Here is a 15,703-nt window from a genome sequence, read left to right as displayed (position 1 = left end):
CTGCGGACAATGCGGCGCGTAGCAACCGGCAGGCTGCCAGGTTTCCAAGGACGCGCGCGCCTTGGACTTGTAGCCGCGAGGGCCTTGCCCCGGATCCAGACCCAGAACTCCCGCTCGGCGCTGCGCACCCGGACCTGGACGTGGTCGTCAGGGGCCCAAGATGAGCAGCAGTGACTCCTCCCTGCTGGTGCGTGACCCGGGCGCTGGCCCGCCGCCCCCTCCCCCTGCCGGTGACCTCCAGCCCTGCTGCTCTCCAGCCACTTCTCTAGCTGCGCCTCTCTGTCCCCAGCACCTCGGGAGTCCAGCCCGAGCTTGCCGCCCTCTCCCTGAGAAGCGCTTGCCTCTGGTACCTTCAGGGCATCGTGGACTCCAGATGAGCGCCCCTCTACTGCCTGGTGCAGTACCCTGAGCTCCCCCAAAGCAGATCATCCCGTCTCCGTTATTTTATCTGTCTCTTTCCATAGTCCCCCCCACCTCCTACCCCACCTGTGTGTTTTCTGTGTCCTCCACTTCAGTGGGTGCCACCACCACCTGAGAGCCTTAATTTTGTTACCTCTTCCCCATACCCATCTCCCAGTCCTATCAATGAGAAATGTCATCTAAATGATTCCAGGATTCTCGCCCTTATTATCTGCTAGCCCAGGGCCACCACCATCTCTCCCCTGGGCGCCTTCCACAGCCTCACCAGGTCTGATTTCTCTGCTTCAGCTCTCTTCCTCAGCACATCTCCTATCCTGCACCACCACACACACCGCCCCACAGCAGCCAGACTGGTCTTTACAGAAATATATCTGAACCCATCCCTCCCCTGCTGAAAGCCATTCCAGCTGCTTCCAATTTATTACCTTTACGCTGATGACTGGGTTCTTTCATGTGAACACACAAAGCCTTTACACTCTAACCACATATGTCCCCAACCCCAATATCCACAAACCTTAGAGGAAGTGAGACTTGGCTTTGAATCTCTGCTCCTATTACTGCATTACCTTTGTCAAGCCAGTGTCCATGGGCTTCAGCCTCCTTAACTATGAAAGATTCAGAGAAAATCATACCTAAAATAATGGATTAAATCCCTTGATAACAGCCCCCAGCAGGTGTATGCCCACAATAATTTGTACCTATAATTATTGGTATAATTTTTATTACTGCTCTTTCTCCTTATTGTCCTCCAAGACAAAACTTGAATTCTGCATCACATTTAACCAGAATCTGGTGGTAATTTCCAGACAAAGACCTAGGGACTTGTTCCTGGGCAAACTTCCTGCTGCGATTTCCAAGGGATGGTAAAGGGCTGGATGAAACCTGAATGTTTCCTCTTTATCTTCTTTTTGCAAAGCCTTGGGCATGGGGGTGGATAGAGAAGGGAGCAGATCTCATCCCATCTGGATCGGAACATGGACAGGGAAGCACTGGGGCTATCACACCTGTGTCTTCCTCAACACAGGCTGGGATCATTTACTACAGCCAGGAAAAGTACTTCCGCCATGTGCAGCGGGCTGCAGCTGTGGGGCTGGAAAAATTCAGCAATGACCCTGTGTTGCAGTTCTTTAAAGCTTATGGAGTCCTCAGGGAAGGTAAGGACGGGGCATTGTTGGCTTTCTGCCCCAGGCATTCACCCAGCGCTGACCTAGATCTGGCTGTTCCTGGATATCTATTGACTGTCACACAGATTAATCCACACAAGCCTGTGCAGTGTGTATGTAGCTGACCCTTGAGAAATCATCTCACTATCCCTGCTCTGTACCTCAGTTTCCCTCTTTAGAATGAGTGGCTGGAGAAATGGCTACATGACTGTTGAACTAATTCCAGGCTTAGAAGCTGCAGGCCAGTTGGTTGTGCAGGTAAGAAGGGAGGGAGTGGTATATGTAGGAACAGGCAGGTACTGTGCAGGCTCAGAAGAGGACAGGGAGCTGTGCAGCCAGACTCACATCCAAAGGGTTCACCTGAGCTGGACGTGCCAGTGTCAGGAGACATGAGGATAAGTGTCGCTTGTGACTCTTGAGCATTCGCTGGGAGTGCACTGACACCCCCTCCCCCAACACATAGTCCCAGCCTCACAAGTATTCACGCAAGTATTGAAAGGCAAACCACTCAGCTGCAAGATGCCAGCCCCCGGCAGTGTGGACCATGGTGCTAGCAGCACTTTCACAGGGAGGGAAACCAGTGTCCAGGGAACTTGAGCCACAGGGGGCCTTTCAGCCCTGCTAATCCTCAAATGCTGGGTGAAGGCAGGTGGTGCAAGCTGTGGGTCAGCCCTGGCAGGGATCTGTTTCCTGCCCTCTGGGCCTGGATCTTGAGAGCACAACCATGTGGACTCTGCAGAGCGTATCCAGGATGCCATCAATGAGCTGGAGAATGTCCGTGGTCACCCAGACCTGTCCCTGTGCTCCATCATCGCCCTGCTGTATGCTCACAGACGCTGCGAAACCCTTGGTGAGTGCAACCTTTCCGAGCTGGGCCCTGGCTAGAGAGCCACAGTCCCCAGGGCCACTGATGGAGGCCAGTGAAGAAAGCGGCTCCTCCCGCAGGGGCCTCAGAAAGGACCTGTGCCAAGGCCCAGTGAGTGGGAGTCAGCACAGTGCATACAGCATGTGAGCTTCTCCCTGCCGATCCTGAGAAGTGGGAAAGATCCTTCCTTCCTTTGCCAAGATCACATCAGAAAGCTCAAGCCAATATAAATTACCCCCCCCCCGCAGTCTCCACATCTCTGGAGTCTGGGAGAGGAGCCAGGAAAATGTACAGCTGCCCTTTCCCCGAAGCCTGGGCTGGGGACCTGTGACTGAGGATTCCCACAGGATCTGTCTGCTTAGCACACTAATGTTCACAGAGCGGAAAGGGTAAATCTCAGAGCAGCCCTGTGTCCAGACCCAGTGGCCCCTGTGGCATCTCAGGCAAGTACTGCTGGTGTCCAGGCCCTGGGCCGGCCTGTGGTCAGCTGCACATGCGGAGGGTGAGCCAGTGTGTCCAGAGCTGGATCCCTGGGCCTGCATGCCCCCTCCTTGTCCTTGCTCATTCTCGCCCTCCACCCTTGGATTTACAGATCGAGAAGCAATTCAGGAGCTGGAGAGCGAACTGAAAGAGGTCCACAGGCTGGCCAGTGAGACTGCTCTGTACTATGCTGGCCTCTTCCTCTGGCTCATAGGCCGCCATGACAAGGCCAAGGAGTATGTTGACCACATGCTGAAGGTCTCCAGCAGCTCCAGAGAGGTACTCGCTACCTGGGTAGCTGACTGTCCTGGGGTCAGAGGCTGAAAAGAGCAGCTTTTAAACATACCACAGTGGGGGCCTGTGACTCCCACTGAGGGTGCTAGTACTGGAGAGGGCAGCCCCAGGGTGGGCAGGAAGTGCCACCCCTGTAGGCTTGAAACCCAGTGTGTTTGTCCAGAATCGTGTCCCCAGGTCTTCAGAGGTCTAAATTATACTTTAAAGACAAATCTTGAACTCGCTGCTAACTTTAGAAATCAGAAATTTGTCCCTAAAAGTCCACATCTCCTGGTTCTTTGAAAATCCAAATGAGCTGATCACAATGGGCCGTTCCCACCCCCTCAGTGACCTGAGGGTGGCTCAGGTGTACAATAGGTGTCAATTCCCATGTGCTTGTGCTGACTCAGAATCCAAAGCTTTAGGCCAGACATTCTCAGTAGAGCTGGGATCATTTTTCAAGGGTCTAGACATTGGTTCTTGGGAAAGGGAATGAAAAAAATCATACTCTGTGTGTGAAAAGCATGGATATGCATACATGATACCTAATACCTAAATAAAACATGTCTATGATATTAAATTTCTTCGAGGAGGGGTTGTTTTAAAAGGCCCTTGAGGGACAGTGATGGAAACAGAAGAACCTGTGTTAGACCACTGAGGGGTAGGGTGGGCCAGGAGTCTTCCAAGTACCCCCACCCCAGTCACCCCCTCCCTTCCCTGGGAGGCCAGAACCAACCAAGCTCAGAACAGCTGCTGCTCAGCCCTGTGAAGGGCATGGCCAGCTCAGAGCAGAGCCCAGGGCTGGTGCCCCAACCCTGTAGAGTTGGTGGCAGCGGTTGGATGGCGGGGAGTAGGCTGGGAGTGGACAGTGGGGGTCCGCCCGGCTGTGCTGCGAACCAGCACTGGTGGATCAGGGGAGGCCTGGCCGAGGGGGCACTGGGCCACCACAAATCTGCCTGCTAATGTCTGGCAGGCCAGCGGTGGAATGCGAGCAGGCTAGGCCAGGCCTGCTCAGGCCAAGGGCGTGTTCTCCTTGTCTTCATCCACAGGGCTGTGTGCTCAAAGGCTGGGTGGACCTTACCTCAGAGAAGCCCCACCTCGTGAAGAAATCCATCAAGTACCTGGAGCAAGGCATTCAGAGCAACAAGGATGTGCTGGGGCTGATGGGAAAGGTGGGAAGAGGGGACACAAGAGGTAAGGGGCCCAGGGCTGAGCCACTGGCAACAGAGATGTCCAGGCAGTTTCAGTGGAGGAGGAAGAGAGGTCCAGAGAGGGTCAGCAACCAGCCCAAGCTCACACAGTAGGGTCTCTCCAGCTCTCGCTACCCTTCTGCTGCTTCTGCAGATGGCTTCTCTTACTACTCCCTTAGCTCGACTGTCTTTCCTTTTCTGTCTGTCTGCCCATCAGTTCAAGTCCTATAGTGGTCACAAGAGAGGTATACATTTAATTATGCTTTGCATTTTCTGACCTTAACCGAAATTGTGTGTGTGTGTGTGTGTGTGTGTGACCCTCACTGACTCAATCATTGAGAGAAAAAATATTCTTTTATTATTTTCTGTCTATACAGCTCATTAAAACCGGTCTAAGCACACTCCTCCAATGCCAGCACACTGAGGGGCTGAGGCAGAAGAACCACAGCTTACGCCCAGCCTGGGCAACTTAGCAACTTAGTTTCAGCCTTTCTCAGAGAGAGAAAGAGAGAGAGACAGAGACAGAGACAGAGAGAGATAGTAAACTGGGCTGGGGCTGCAGCACCTCAACCTCTAACCCCATACTAGACAGAATCCCTCGGCAGTGTCATGGGCACAGAAGCAGGGCTGGGATCAGTTACAACAGAGGCCTTGGCCCGGCGCCTGGGAACTGTGGAGGCAGAGTAGCCCTGCAGGACTGGTTGCCGGCTGTAGGCTGTCCCAGGAAAGTGACAGGGCAAGGCTACTCTGTAACTCTGGGCCACTGCCCAAGGGCCACTCCACTGAGACCCATCAGCCATGCGTGGCAGCGGGATGGAGCGGGAGACAGTGTGGTCATTGGGCTTCTTTTTCTTCATGTAATGTCTGCCGTAAGCAAATGTCATTTTGAACATCTACTTAAAGCCATTCCACAGCTGTGTGGGTAGGGTGTCGTTCACCCCGCTGGTGCTCTGCTGCTTCCCACTAAGCCTGCGAAGAAAGAGCTGCAGGGAGCACACTGCATGCAAACCTTTCTCTTTGAGAGGTCCTCTCTTGCTTCTAGTTAGAAGTGTCTAGGGGAGGCTTGCTGTGGAGCTGAGCTAAGCCATCTTCTCAAAACCCAATGTCAAGTCTGCTAGAGGCTGGTGGTGTTGGTAGCCCAGCCCACAGGGCCTTTATAGGAGAAAGAAATAACCTCCCCAGCAAGACCCAAGAACCTTAACTGACTTCAAGTTGTAAACCTGACCTTAGTGAGCAATTTCTGGTGATGAAATTCAGGAAAACAAAATCAGAAATGAATGGACAATTTTTGGAATTGGAAGATGCCCAGTGACATCGGTCCTACCCCTGGGGTGACCTGCATGAGGCCTTGCCCGTAGCCAGGCCTGCTGAGCCACTCATGCTCTGGGAACATCATTCCTCACTCACCCAGGAACCCAGCGGAGTTGAGCCTGGTCACTGAGCAGTGCCTGCTCCCAGGGGTTCTAGGGACATCCAGGCCCTGCTGCACAGATCCACAGTACTCCATGTCAGGCTCCCGCCCCAGCCCAGGAGACGCTGACCCAGGCTCCTCTCTGGCTCCGGCAGGCAACTTACCTCATGATGCAGCAGAACTATTCAGGTGCCCTGGACACGGTGAACCAGATCTCCTTGGCCTCGGGGAGCTTCCTGCCAGCCTTGATCCTAAAGATGCAGCTGTTCCTGGCTCAGCAGGACTGGGAACAGATGATAGAAACTGTGCACAGGTGAGAGGTGGTGCTCGCTTGCCAAGGTGCAGATGATACCGGAAGGTGGGTCTCACCATGGAGAAGGGGTGCACTCATGCCAGGATCGTGCTGGGAGACAGAGGACCACTGTAAGCAAACTAACTGGATCACCATGACATGAGGCCAGGGGACATGGCCTAAGATGAATAGATCAAGAGCTAGAAATACCAATGTATTGTTCAGAAGAAATGTGGAGGAGCCAGCACAGTGGCACATAGCTTGATATGGAGGCTGGAGCGAGAGGATTGTAAGTTGGAGGCCAGCCTGGGCACTTAATGAGAACCTGTCTCAAAGGATGCTGGGCATGGGGCCAGGGGTTTAGCTCAGTGGCATAAGTGTCTGCCTGGCAAGCATGAAGTTGGGAGTTTGATCCCCAGTACCCCGCTAGAAGTAAATAAATATTCATTCTCTGGTGAAAGAAGGCTGGGATGTAGCTCAGCAATAGCCGAGCATGTGTGAAGCCCTGGGTTTCATCCTCCGTGCCAGCAAAACAAAAAATTTCAGACAAAAGGCTGTGAGGACTTTTAGAGAAGAGTTTTAGTAGCAGGCGAGGTCCATGAGTGAGTCAGATGCAGGTCAGGATTTCTGGGGGTTTTTGAAACCAGGCTCCATTGTGGGGTGACCTGGGAGCTGAAATGGAGATGGGGGGGATGGGTGCTGGAAGGCTTTCTGAGGCCAAGCTTCCTACACAACTGAAGATTAGCTCTTTAAATTCTAGCACTCTGTTTTGATCATGGATTCTAAAATGTGTGGTTCTGATTTTCTTGCTAAAAAGAGTTGTGAAGCAGGACTTATCACTGTGAATGGCTACTGAGTTATAATGGAATATACAACCCAGTTCTGGAAAAAAAAAAAAAAGGAATGAAAATGCATGCCTCCCCCTCTCGTGGAGGGGTGCTGACTCCACCGGCGGTACCGGGGAGGGCAGTTACAGAGGCGCTGGAGCAAGCAGAAGCTGTCCACCAGGGAGCCTGTCGGTGCTGCCCAAACAACCAGCCCTCCTCCTGCAGGCGGACTGGCCAGCCGTGGCCAAAGCTTATTCTGTACTTGAGCCCTCAAATCACCTGGAAGGATTCGGGCCGGCCAGATGGGGGGACGTCTCACTCCAGCCCTGTGTGTCCACCATGTGCAGAGAGACACAGCATTTGGTGCCAGCCAGCTGGTCCAGCACCCCCGTGCCCAGCCCATGAAATCTTACCCTCTTAGTGATGGTCAGAGTTCTCTCATGGCACTTCAGAACTCTCTCTGAGTGCAGATATGTATGTGTGGATGTGGGTGTGCGTGTGGGTGTGTTGTTGTTTCTGCGCCCAGGACCTTTGCACTGAGCCTCCTTCCCAGCCCTTTTTAAATTTTTATTTTGAAATAGGTTCTCATCGAGTCAGTAATTTGTCCAGGATAGGCTCAGACTTACACTTCTCTTGTTTCTGTCTCCTGGAGGGCTGGAACTGCAGATATATTTTCCTCCCTGCTCCTCCCTGGATGTCCCACACATCACGTAAATCCCGTGGGCCAGAATTGGCCATATGGTCACCCCTCTGCTGCCTCGGGAAGCTGGGCAGGGTGGTCTGTGTGCCAGGTACCATGTGCGTGGTTCACTTGGGACTTCTGATATGAAAAGAGGAATGGGGACTGAAGATTAGGAAGGAGACGATCAAAAGTTGCCAGTACCCTGTCCCAGTCTCTTCTGGCAGTATTTACGTGGCTTCTCTTCCTGTCTCAGAATCCTTGAAAAAGATGACAGCAATATCGATGCCTGCCAAATACTAGCGGTCCATCAGCTTATGAGAGAAGGAAATGTGACCACAGTAAGTTGTTTCAAGACTCGGGAGTGAGCCGCTCACAACGCAAACCCCAGCCCCAGGCGAGCCCCGGAAGGTGCCCTTGGGTCTCAGTTCCCTTTTCCCCGTGCTGTGCCTGCTGAGGAGCCTTTGGGCAGAACAGGAAGAGCACGATGGGCAGCCTCCAGCTGTGGGCTGGCCCTGGCTCTGCCAGCTGCCACCTGCGGGAGCCTGCGTGACGTGTGTACTGTACCTGGCTGAGCATCAGCCACCTCACTGGTGACACACACGTCATTCCCCAGGGCTCGGGGGTGGGAGCAGGCCCACACCGGGTGAGGAGTGGGACAGTTTGGAATAGCTCTCAGTACCCCACAGCACTTCAGTCAGTGCTCGCGGCTAGTAGGAGCCATGGTAGGTTTCGGAATTTAGACAATGACCAGCTGTTTTTTGAGACAGGGTGTTGCTATACAGGCCAGGCTGGCCTCGTCCCCTGCCTCATTTCGCCCAAGGACTGCGGTGATGAGCTCTTGCCACCGTGGCTCACTACAGGAAATGCCACTATCTTAGGAAATGACTGGACTTGCTCAGGCAATGTCGTGTATTCCTGGCCCCAGACTTGTTCCTAAGCCTGTAGTTTCCTAAAATAGCCCTCAGATGCAAGAGGGGGAAAAATCCTCCAATTCTTAATAAAATGTCAGTATTCAAACAGGTTCTTTTCAAAAAGGGTGTGTTTTTGCTTAAATATCACAGTTTGAGTAAAGAGAAGATGTTGCCTTGTGGAGTGTGTGGAAACTGAGAGTGTCTGGTGGGTGCTGGGGAGGACAGGAAGCCTCTAGTTATCTCTGCACACCTCGGAGGTTGTAGGTTTTGTGACAGCGTGAGGTGGAGGCTGCTGTCCGCACTGCGGGGAACAAGAGAACAGGGCTTTCCTGGGCTCCTAGGCCAGCCTTCCTGGGCCTTGTCTGAGGCTCAGCCAAACCCGGCGGCCTGTTCCTCGCCCCATCCCCAGGTCTGGTCTCACTCTGTCCTCACTTCCTGAGCAAAGTGGGCCCTGCCGCCCTGAGTTCCTCTCTTGGCATACCTTTACAGCTAGAACTCAGGACTCCCTGCTCCTGGGTAAAGAGTTTAGATAGTGACATTAACTTATAGGCTGTTGGGAGGGTTCACTGGCAGGACAGAGAGACACCCATGTGATTGACTTAGGTCAGAATGGAGGGAAGGCCTGGCCAGCCCGGGAGCTTCACTGCTGGCCTGCTGGGCTGTAGTGTGGGCACAGAGGGGCTTACTCCTGCTGCTGCCCGGCGGGTCTGACAGGAAGTGTTACTCAGCACCAGCGCTCAGGGGAAGGATGCTCCCTAAGGCTCCACTTAGGGATCCTGGGAGGAGCACAGAAGCCTGGGATGTGCCCGTTTGGTTAAGCCTGAATCTCAGGATGACACCAGCTAGCATGGGCAGTTTTTATAAAATCTCCCAGCTGATACAAATGTGCAGCCAGGACTGAGAGTCACTGCCCACCTCTGGTTTTACATACTGCCTTTGACAATTTCTTTTTTATTTCTACAGGCTACTGATCATGTTAGAAATCTGATTAAGGCACTAGAGAGGAGAGAGCCTCAAAATCCAAGCCTCCATCTGAAGAAAGTTCTCGTGATCTGCAGACTGGTAAGAAGGCATCCCCTGGTCTGTGATTCTCTGTGCTTTCCTTAGCACAAGTCTCAACTTTCCAGAAGCTCCCTCAGTGACTTGCCTGGTCCCCTCCCCTCAAGTGGGCCTGTCAGGTAGGAGCCCTAGTACTGTGAATCCTTGGCCAAGGTGCGCCTTGGGGATGCTGTGAAGACTTGAGAGATGTGTCTGGAACTGTTTTAGGGCACTGCCACTGTTCTGGGGACCGAGAGTGGCCTTGCCCCTGGGTAGTCAGCACTGGCCCAGTGCCCGCATTGTTTCTGTGGGAGTGATCTGGGAAGGTCCGGGCTCTCTGACATCAGGAAAGGGCCAAACAGACCAGACTGCAAACAATCTGTGTCTTAGTGAGACTCTTCAGCCCCAGAGCAAGATTGACCAGAAGGAATTGTAAGAACACAAGCAGTTCTGGGCCTCAGGGGCTCAGTGCAAGGCCAGCACTGCCTTGCAGATGCCACCAATAACTTTTTCCCTCCACCTGTGAATCCGAGTCCCTCATCCTTGTTCCCAGGACACGACCACACTCTGGGCTATCAGAATTGAAGAGCCTCTGTTACCCAGCTTCAGTTAAAAAAAAAAAAAAAAAAAACTATTGGTGACTTCTTGGCCAGTTACTGCAGCCACACAATGAGTGCCCTAGAAGACCCTGTGGCCATAAGTAGGCACCCAGATGTGGCTGGTGGCATCTCTTTAAGAGATGGACAGCTCTGTAGACATAGCTGCTGAGACTTAGGAAGTGTCATGGTCCTCCCCAGGCCTGCCAGTGTCCCTTTTCTGATGTGGCCTTGCTTAGCCCTGCTGGACTCACTTTCCCTATCCCATCTCTGCCCCATGCCTGCTCTCTACAGTGTGGAAGGCACCGGGCAATCCTACAGCTAGTGAGTAACTTCATGGAGCGCATCTTCCTGGCCGTGCCTTCCTGTGCCCAGGTGGCCACAGAGCTGGGCTACCTCTTCATCCTGCAGAACCAAGAGAAGGAGGCAGCTCTGTGGTACTCAAAGGCCATGAAACTCGGAGAGAACAGTATGGCTGCACTGGCAGGTCTGTGTAGGCGGGCAGGCCAGGCGGGGTGGGAGGCGGGTATGCAGTAGCAATCAGGCTGTCCCTCATGGGCATTCTCCCAGATTGTGGGCTGGGGCGGTGATGTGCAAAGCCACCTTCCCATGAACCCAGACCTCTGCACAGAAGAGTCATGCAGGTACCCAGGCTGGGATGAGACACACGCAGTCCACGCCAGACCCTCCCATCCTTACTGGACTGCCCTCCCCTGGAAGGCCAGTCTCCTCATTGTGGGCCCTGCCTCTTCTCAGGCTCACAGGCAACACTGGAGCCTGTTCTTCTCACACACACACACACACACACGCACGCACAGCACCCCAGCCTCCCCTCTGCAGCTCTCTCTGGGAAGGTCCCTGAGCAACGAGGCTGCCATGCACAGGAGTTTCAATAGTTTTACTTCCTGTCTGTCCAGACGCTTTTGTTCTTGGTACAAATGTCAGGTGGAGGTAGGGAAGGACTCAGCCTGGTGGAAAACAGGAGCGTTATTTTCGTTTTTATTTTGCTCTTTACCTGTTTTCATTTTATTTTGCTCTTCATATATTTTAAAGCCTCACTTCCATGCAGAAAGCAGATTAGCTGGGATTGAAGAGCCGTAAGCTCCGGTGTTCGCAGCAGCTGCTGCTTGGCCTGGCTCCAGGGAGCTGTGCATGGGCAGTCACTTCCCCCTCAGGATAATGCAGTTGTCAGAGTAGTTGATCTCAGTTTTTGGTTCAGCACATTAGGCTGGCCCCTCAGAACCATCCTTCTCCTCCATCCCTAACTCCCAGAAAAATAATGAAGGACTTTTTTGTTTGTTTGTTGGTTTGAGACAGTGTCTCGCTATGCAGTTCAGGCTGGCCTTGTGCTCACTTTGTAGCCCCAGACTGGTCTCAAATTTGCAAGAATCCTCTTTCCTCAGCCTCTCCAGTGGTGGGATTACAGGCGTGCACCACCATGTCTGGCTAATGAAAGACATTTTAAAGAGATCATGAGTCTATTATAGCCCTAGGATCAGAAAAAGTTATCTTCTGTGGACATGGAGGGCAAATGGTATCAAATGTATGAAAATGTCGAGCAGTTCTGGTAACCCTGTAAAGCAGCAAAAGCAGAGATGGGCTGGCCAAAGAAATAGACCAACATTCCCCAAAGAGCTCCAGGAAAACAAAAGAATGGAGCTCAGAGCTACCAGAAGCAGGTGGAAAAGCATGTCAGTGGACAGTTATCAAGGTAATGGCAGGATTCTCGGAACTTCCCCAGGTTTAAAGCCTAGAATTAAAGAGATTTTACTTGCCACTGAGGCAGGAGAGAGAAGACCAAGGCCCCAGATGACTTGCGACCACCAACAGGACCTTGGAGAACATAAACCTTGGGTGCTCAGCACACAGGCAAAAGCCCCTAGCGTGTACCCCGCAGGCCGAGCCCTCCCCTCATTTCAGGGAGAGCCCCGGTGGCCAGGCAGGAACATGCAGTGATCAGAAGGCCTGTCCTACCCACAGTCCTGGGGTCACCATTGTTTAGGGCCTGTCAGGGAAAATCAGCAACCTTAACAACTGAGAAATCTTCCCAGCTACCCATAGTCACTGCTGTAAATCTAGAAGTCTGAGGAGCAAAAAGCAGTCCCACTGTATAAAGACATTTTGCCCAAACTACCTTTGGAGTTTAAAGAGACCGTTGTTATCAGTTAAGAACATAACTGTGCTGAAGAAGGTACAGAGAACAAAAAAGAGTTGCCAGAAATTAAAAACATGATGGCAAAGTAAAAAGTTCCTCAAACAGGTCAAATATTGCAATGGCCAAAACTGAAAACTAAGATGGCGCTGAAGAGAACATTCTGGAACAAACCAGAATGGTCAGCAAGTTTTCCCTCCTGACATCAAAACATATCATAAAACCACAGTAATGAAGTCACCTGGAAGCCAGTGCTGGCTGGAATGAACAAATTAGATGAATGGGGCATAACATGCCTGGTCTCCAGCGGACAGGCTATCCAGTAACTCCTGGACAGACCCCTGACTTTCCTTTATGAAAGCCATGAGGGTCAGTCCACTTCGAGCACCAGATTCCAGTTGAAGTAAATACTACTTTGTTTTGTTTTGCCTTGGCTTTTCTTCCGTATGGGCTCCACTTTACCTTAATTATTTTTAAATATAAAAGTAACTGAAATGTGAGTTTCCCTAGGGATTCTAAAGCAGACTGAAAACTCAGAAGCTATAAAGGAAAATATCTCACCTTTTCGTCTAAAAATTTTAATGTACTAGATCACAAAAATAGTTAAAATTAAAATGATAGGGACAGGGATGTAACTCAGCAGCACTGTGCCTGCCTGGCAAGCATGAGATCTTGAGTTCGATTCCTGGTACCAAAAGAAAAAAAATGGCAAACTAAAGGAAAATGCAACAAAGGATCAATGATCTTTATATATAGAGGGGGGAAATCACACGAAACAGACAAACTATGAACAGGAAACTCACAGGAGAATAAGGACATCAAAAATGTGAAAAATACTAATTCTTCCTGGTCATGAAAAATCCGAATACTTTTGGTACTGGTAAAGATTAAAACTTTTAGCAAAGTTTTGGGAAAGTGACACTTTAAAATTCTTGATAGTACTGTAAACTAAAAAAAAAAAAAATTTGGAGGGCAAGTTGGCTTGTCCATGATATTTTAAATATACATTACCAGGCTGGGATTTAGCTCAGCGGCATAAGCACCTGCCTTGCAAGCAGGCGGTTATGAGTTCGATCCCTGGTGCTGATAAAAACGAAAAAGACCAAAAAAAAATGTATATATATATATAAACACATTACCTGTGCACTACAGCTTTCTTTGGAAAATCTGAAGCTAGGAAATGTTCACCGTGGCATTGTGATATTTACACATTGGAAATGAACTGAACATGAAATGAAGTGGCCAACAGTTATGCAACCTGGTTACATCCCAGTCGGTGCATATGCTATCGTTGAAGAGAGTGGGGTAGATCTTCGTGAAGCAGTGGGAGAGTCTGTTTATAAGGTGGAAATAGCAAGTTGTAGGATGGTGTCTAGGGAACTAGATTCCCTTTATGTTTAAAAAGAAATTGGTATGCTCACGTGCATACCTAGAAATGTGGATTTGCTTTGCTATGGTGCTGAGGATGCAGGGACTTCAGCCATGCCAGGCAACACCACTACCGCTGACTGCACTCCCTGAGCTGGGAGGTGTGTTCATGTACGTTAATATCTGTATTTAAGTAAATGTTTGAAGGGACAGAGCCCAACTTATCAACAGTTGTGGTCACTAGAGAGACAACAGAGGATACACGAGGGCTATGTTTTAATGTCATCTCAGGGTTTCAGGTCTCCCTGTTCAGTTTGTAAAGGTGTCAGTTCACCTGCCCAGGACCTCTTCCTGCCTGGCTCATGAACCCATTGACCTGGTGGCCACTGGCTCTGCTTCCGAGCTGGCTGCTCATCTCTACTCCATCCTGCTCCCAGGGACTATCTGGTGCCACATCTTGAAAGATGAGCTGGAGGAGGCCGAGCACCAGCTGGAGTTCCTGAAGGAGGTGCAGCAGTCCCTGGGGAGGTCCGAGGTCAGTCCCCCCGGGAGAATGGACTGCTCCAGGGCCCTGTCTCGCTGTCCTCCCACCCCTGGGCTCCCCCTCGGTTTTGCTGCCCGACTCTGCCCAGGCTGATGCTAGCTCTGCGACTGTCTTCTGCAGGTGCTGGTTTTCCTCCAAGCCCTTCTGGCATCTAAGAAGCACAAGGGAGAGCAGGAGGTCACAGCACTCCTGCAGGAGGCGGCGGAGCTGCACTTCTCCAATGTGCAGGGCCTGCCTCTGAGCCCCCAGTACCTCGAGAAGCTGGACCCCCCCTTCCTGGTCTGCATTGCCAAGGAGTATTTGCAGTTCTGCCCCAAGCAGGTTAGGGGAGGATCCACCCTCCCTGTCCTGTGTCACCAGGCTGTTGTGCGTGGGTCAGCCAAGGAACCCAGTGTTTTCCACACTCGAGTGTGCAGGATGCAGGATGCAGGTCCCCTGTGGGTGGTTCTGATGCAAACGCTGACATCCTGGTGAAGCCCAGAGCCCTGTGTGTCTATCAGGACACCGGCCCTGCCCCATGCCTGTACTTCAGCAAGAATATGGCTCCCTCTTCTAGACGGTTTCTAAGAACTCTGTCAGTCTACACTTACCTGTCCTGCTTTGCCAGCAACTCAGGATTCCTCACAAAGATCATAATTTTAAAAGTCTTTAATATTCCCTACAGCACCCTGTAATAAGTGAGTCAGGCAACAAATACTGACTGAGGATGTTACTGAGTGCCAGACACCACACTAGGTGCTGAGGACAGTGGACAAAACAAAGTCCCCATTCTCTGGCTTCCTACTCCAGCACTGGGTGGTACAGAGGGGAGAGAAGCCACAAGTGTGCACGGAGAGTGCTGTGGGTGCCTGTCTTAGAAAGGGGCAAAGCACCCAATCAGGTCCTTGTGTCTCCACAGCCTCGGGCGCCAGGCCAGCTCGTGTCTCCACTCCTTAAACAAGCTGCTCTGATCTTGAATCCAGTGGTGAAGGCGGCCCCTGCCTTGATAGACCCCCTGTATGTGATGGGTCAGGTCCAGTACCTCTCAGGTAGGCTCCCAGTCTGCCTGCACCACGGTGTGCCAAGCCTCCTTCCCGAAGTCGTCTACATCCAGGGAACAATTGCTCCTGGCTGTGCCTGCACACCACCTCCAGCCCCCAGGCCCCAGTTGCCTTCCCGCTCACCCTGGCCAGCAGGGGCCTCTCCCACCCAGGTCTCTTTGCGATTACTTCCTTGATCTGTGCAGGTGAGAGTCACTGAGCTTCTGTGATGCAGAGCTGGCATCCCTGTCAGGACACAGTATCTGTCACAGGCATGCAGGCTACAGAGGGAACTAAAGCAGGAAGGAGGCAGAGATGGAAGTGTCAGTGTTAAAAAGATTGTGAGAGGGGGCTGGGGATTTAGCTCAGCAGCATAAGCGCCTGCCTTTGCAAGCAGGCAGTCGTGAGTTCGATCCCTGGTACCAATAAAAACAAAAAAGACCAAAAAAAAAAAAAAAGGATTGTGAGAGCC

General features: G+C 51.8%; 1 protein-coding gene across 4 annotated transcripts in view; it reads left to right on the top strand.

Moving 5' to 3' along the window:
* The first annotated feature begins 23 nt into the window (after positions 1 to 23).
* Ttc21a (tetratricopeptide repeat domain 21A) overlaps positions 24 to 15,703 on the top strand; it is a 28,606-nt gene continuing 12,926 nt past the window's right edge. For 3 of the 4 annotated variants that reach the window (XM_003464109.4, XM_013146350.3, XM_013146349.3), the window contains exons 1-12: positions 24 to 187; positions 1,445 to 1,574; positions 2,323 to 2,433; positions 3,041 to 3,207; positions 4,251 to 4,373; positions 5,958 to 6,115; positions 7,857 to 7,941; positions 9,478 to 9,576; positions 10,443 to 10,635; positions 14,106 to 14,203; positions 14,333 to 14,533; positions 15,111 to 15,240. In XM_003464109.4, the coding sequence (XP_003464157.2) occupies positions 161 to 187; positions 1,445 to 1,574; positions 2,323 to 2,433; positions 3,041 to 3,207; positions 4,251 to 4,373; positions 5,958 to 6,115; positions 7,857 to 7,941; positions 9,478 to 9,576; positions 10,443 to 10,635; positions 14,106 to 14,203; positions 14,333 to 14,533; positions 15,111 to 15,240 (1,522 nt within the window). In that variant the 5' untranslated portion in view covers positions 24 to 160. Of the gene's footprint in view, positions 188 to 1,444; positions 1,575 to 2,322; positions 2,434 to 3,040; positions 3,208 to 4,250; positions 4,396 to 5,957; positions 6,116 to 7,856; positions 7,942 to 9,477; positions 9,577 to 10,442; positions 10,636 to 14,105; positions 14,204 to 14,332; positions 14,534 to 15,110; positions 15,241 to 15,703 lie in introns of those variants that run through there. The other variant, XM_063225158.1, reaches the window with a different exon arrangement.

The sequence above is a fragment of the Cavia porcellus genome, unplaced genomic scaffold (genome assembly GCF_034190915.1).
Source record: "Cavia porcellus strain 051 isolate PalLab524CR breed Dunkin Hartley unplaced genomic scaffold, mCavPor4.1 scaffold_15, whole genome shotgun sequence".
NCBI lineage: Eukaryota > Metazoa > Chordata > Mammalia > Rodentia > Caviidae > Cavia > Cavia porcellus.
Note: the sequence above shows the minus strand (reverse complement) of the source record. Positions and strands in the feature narration are given on the sequence as shown.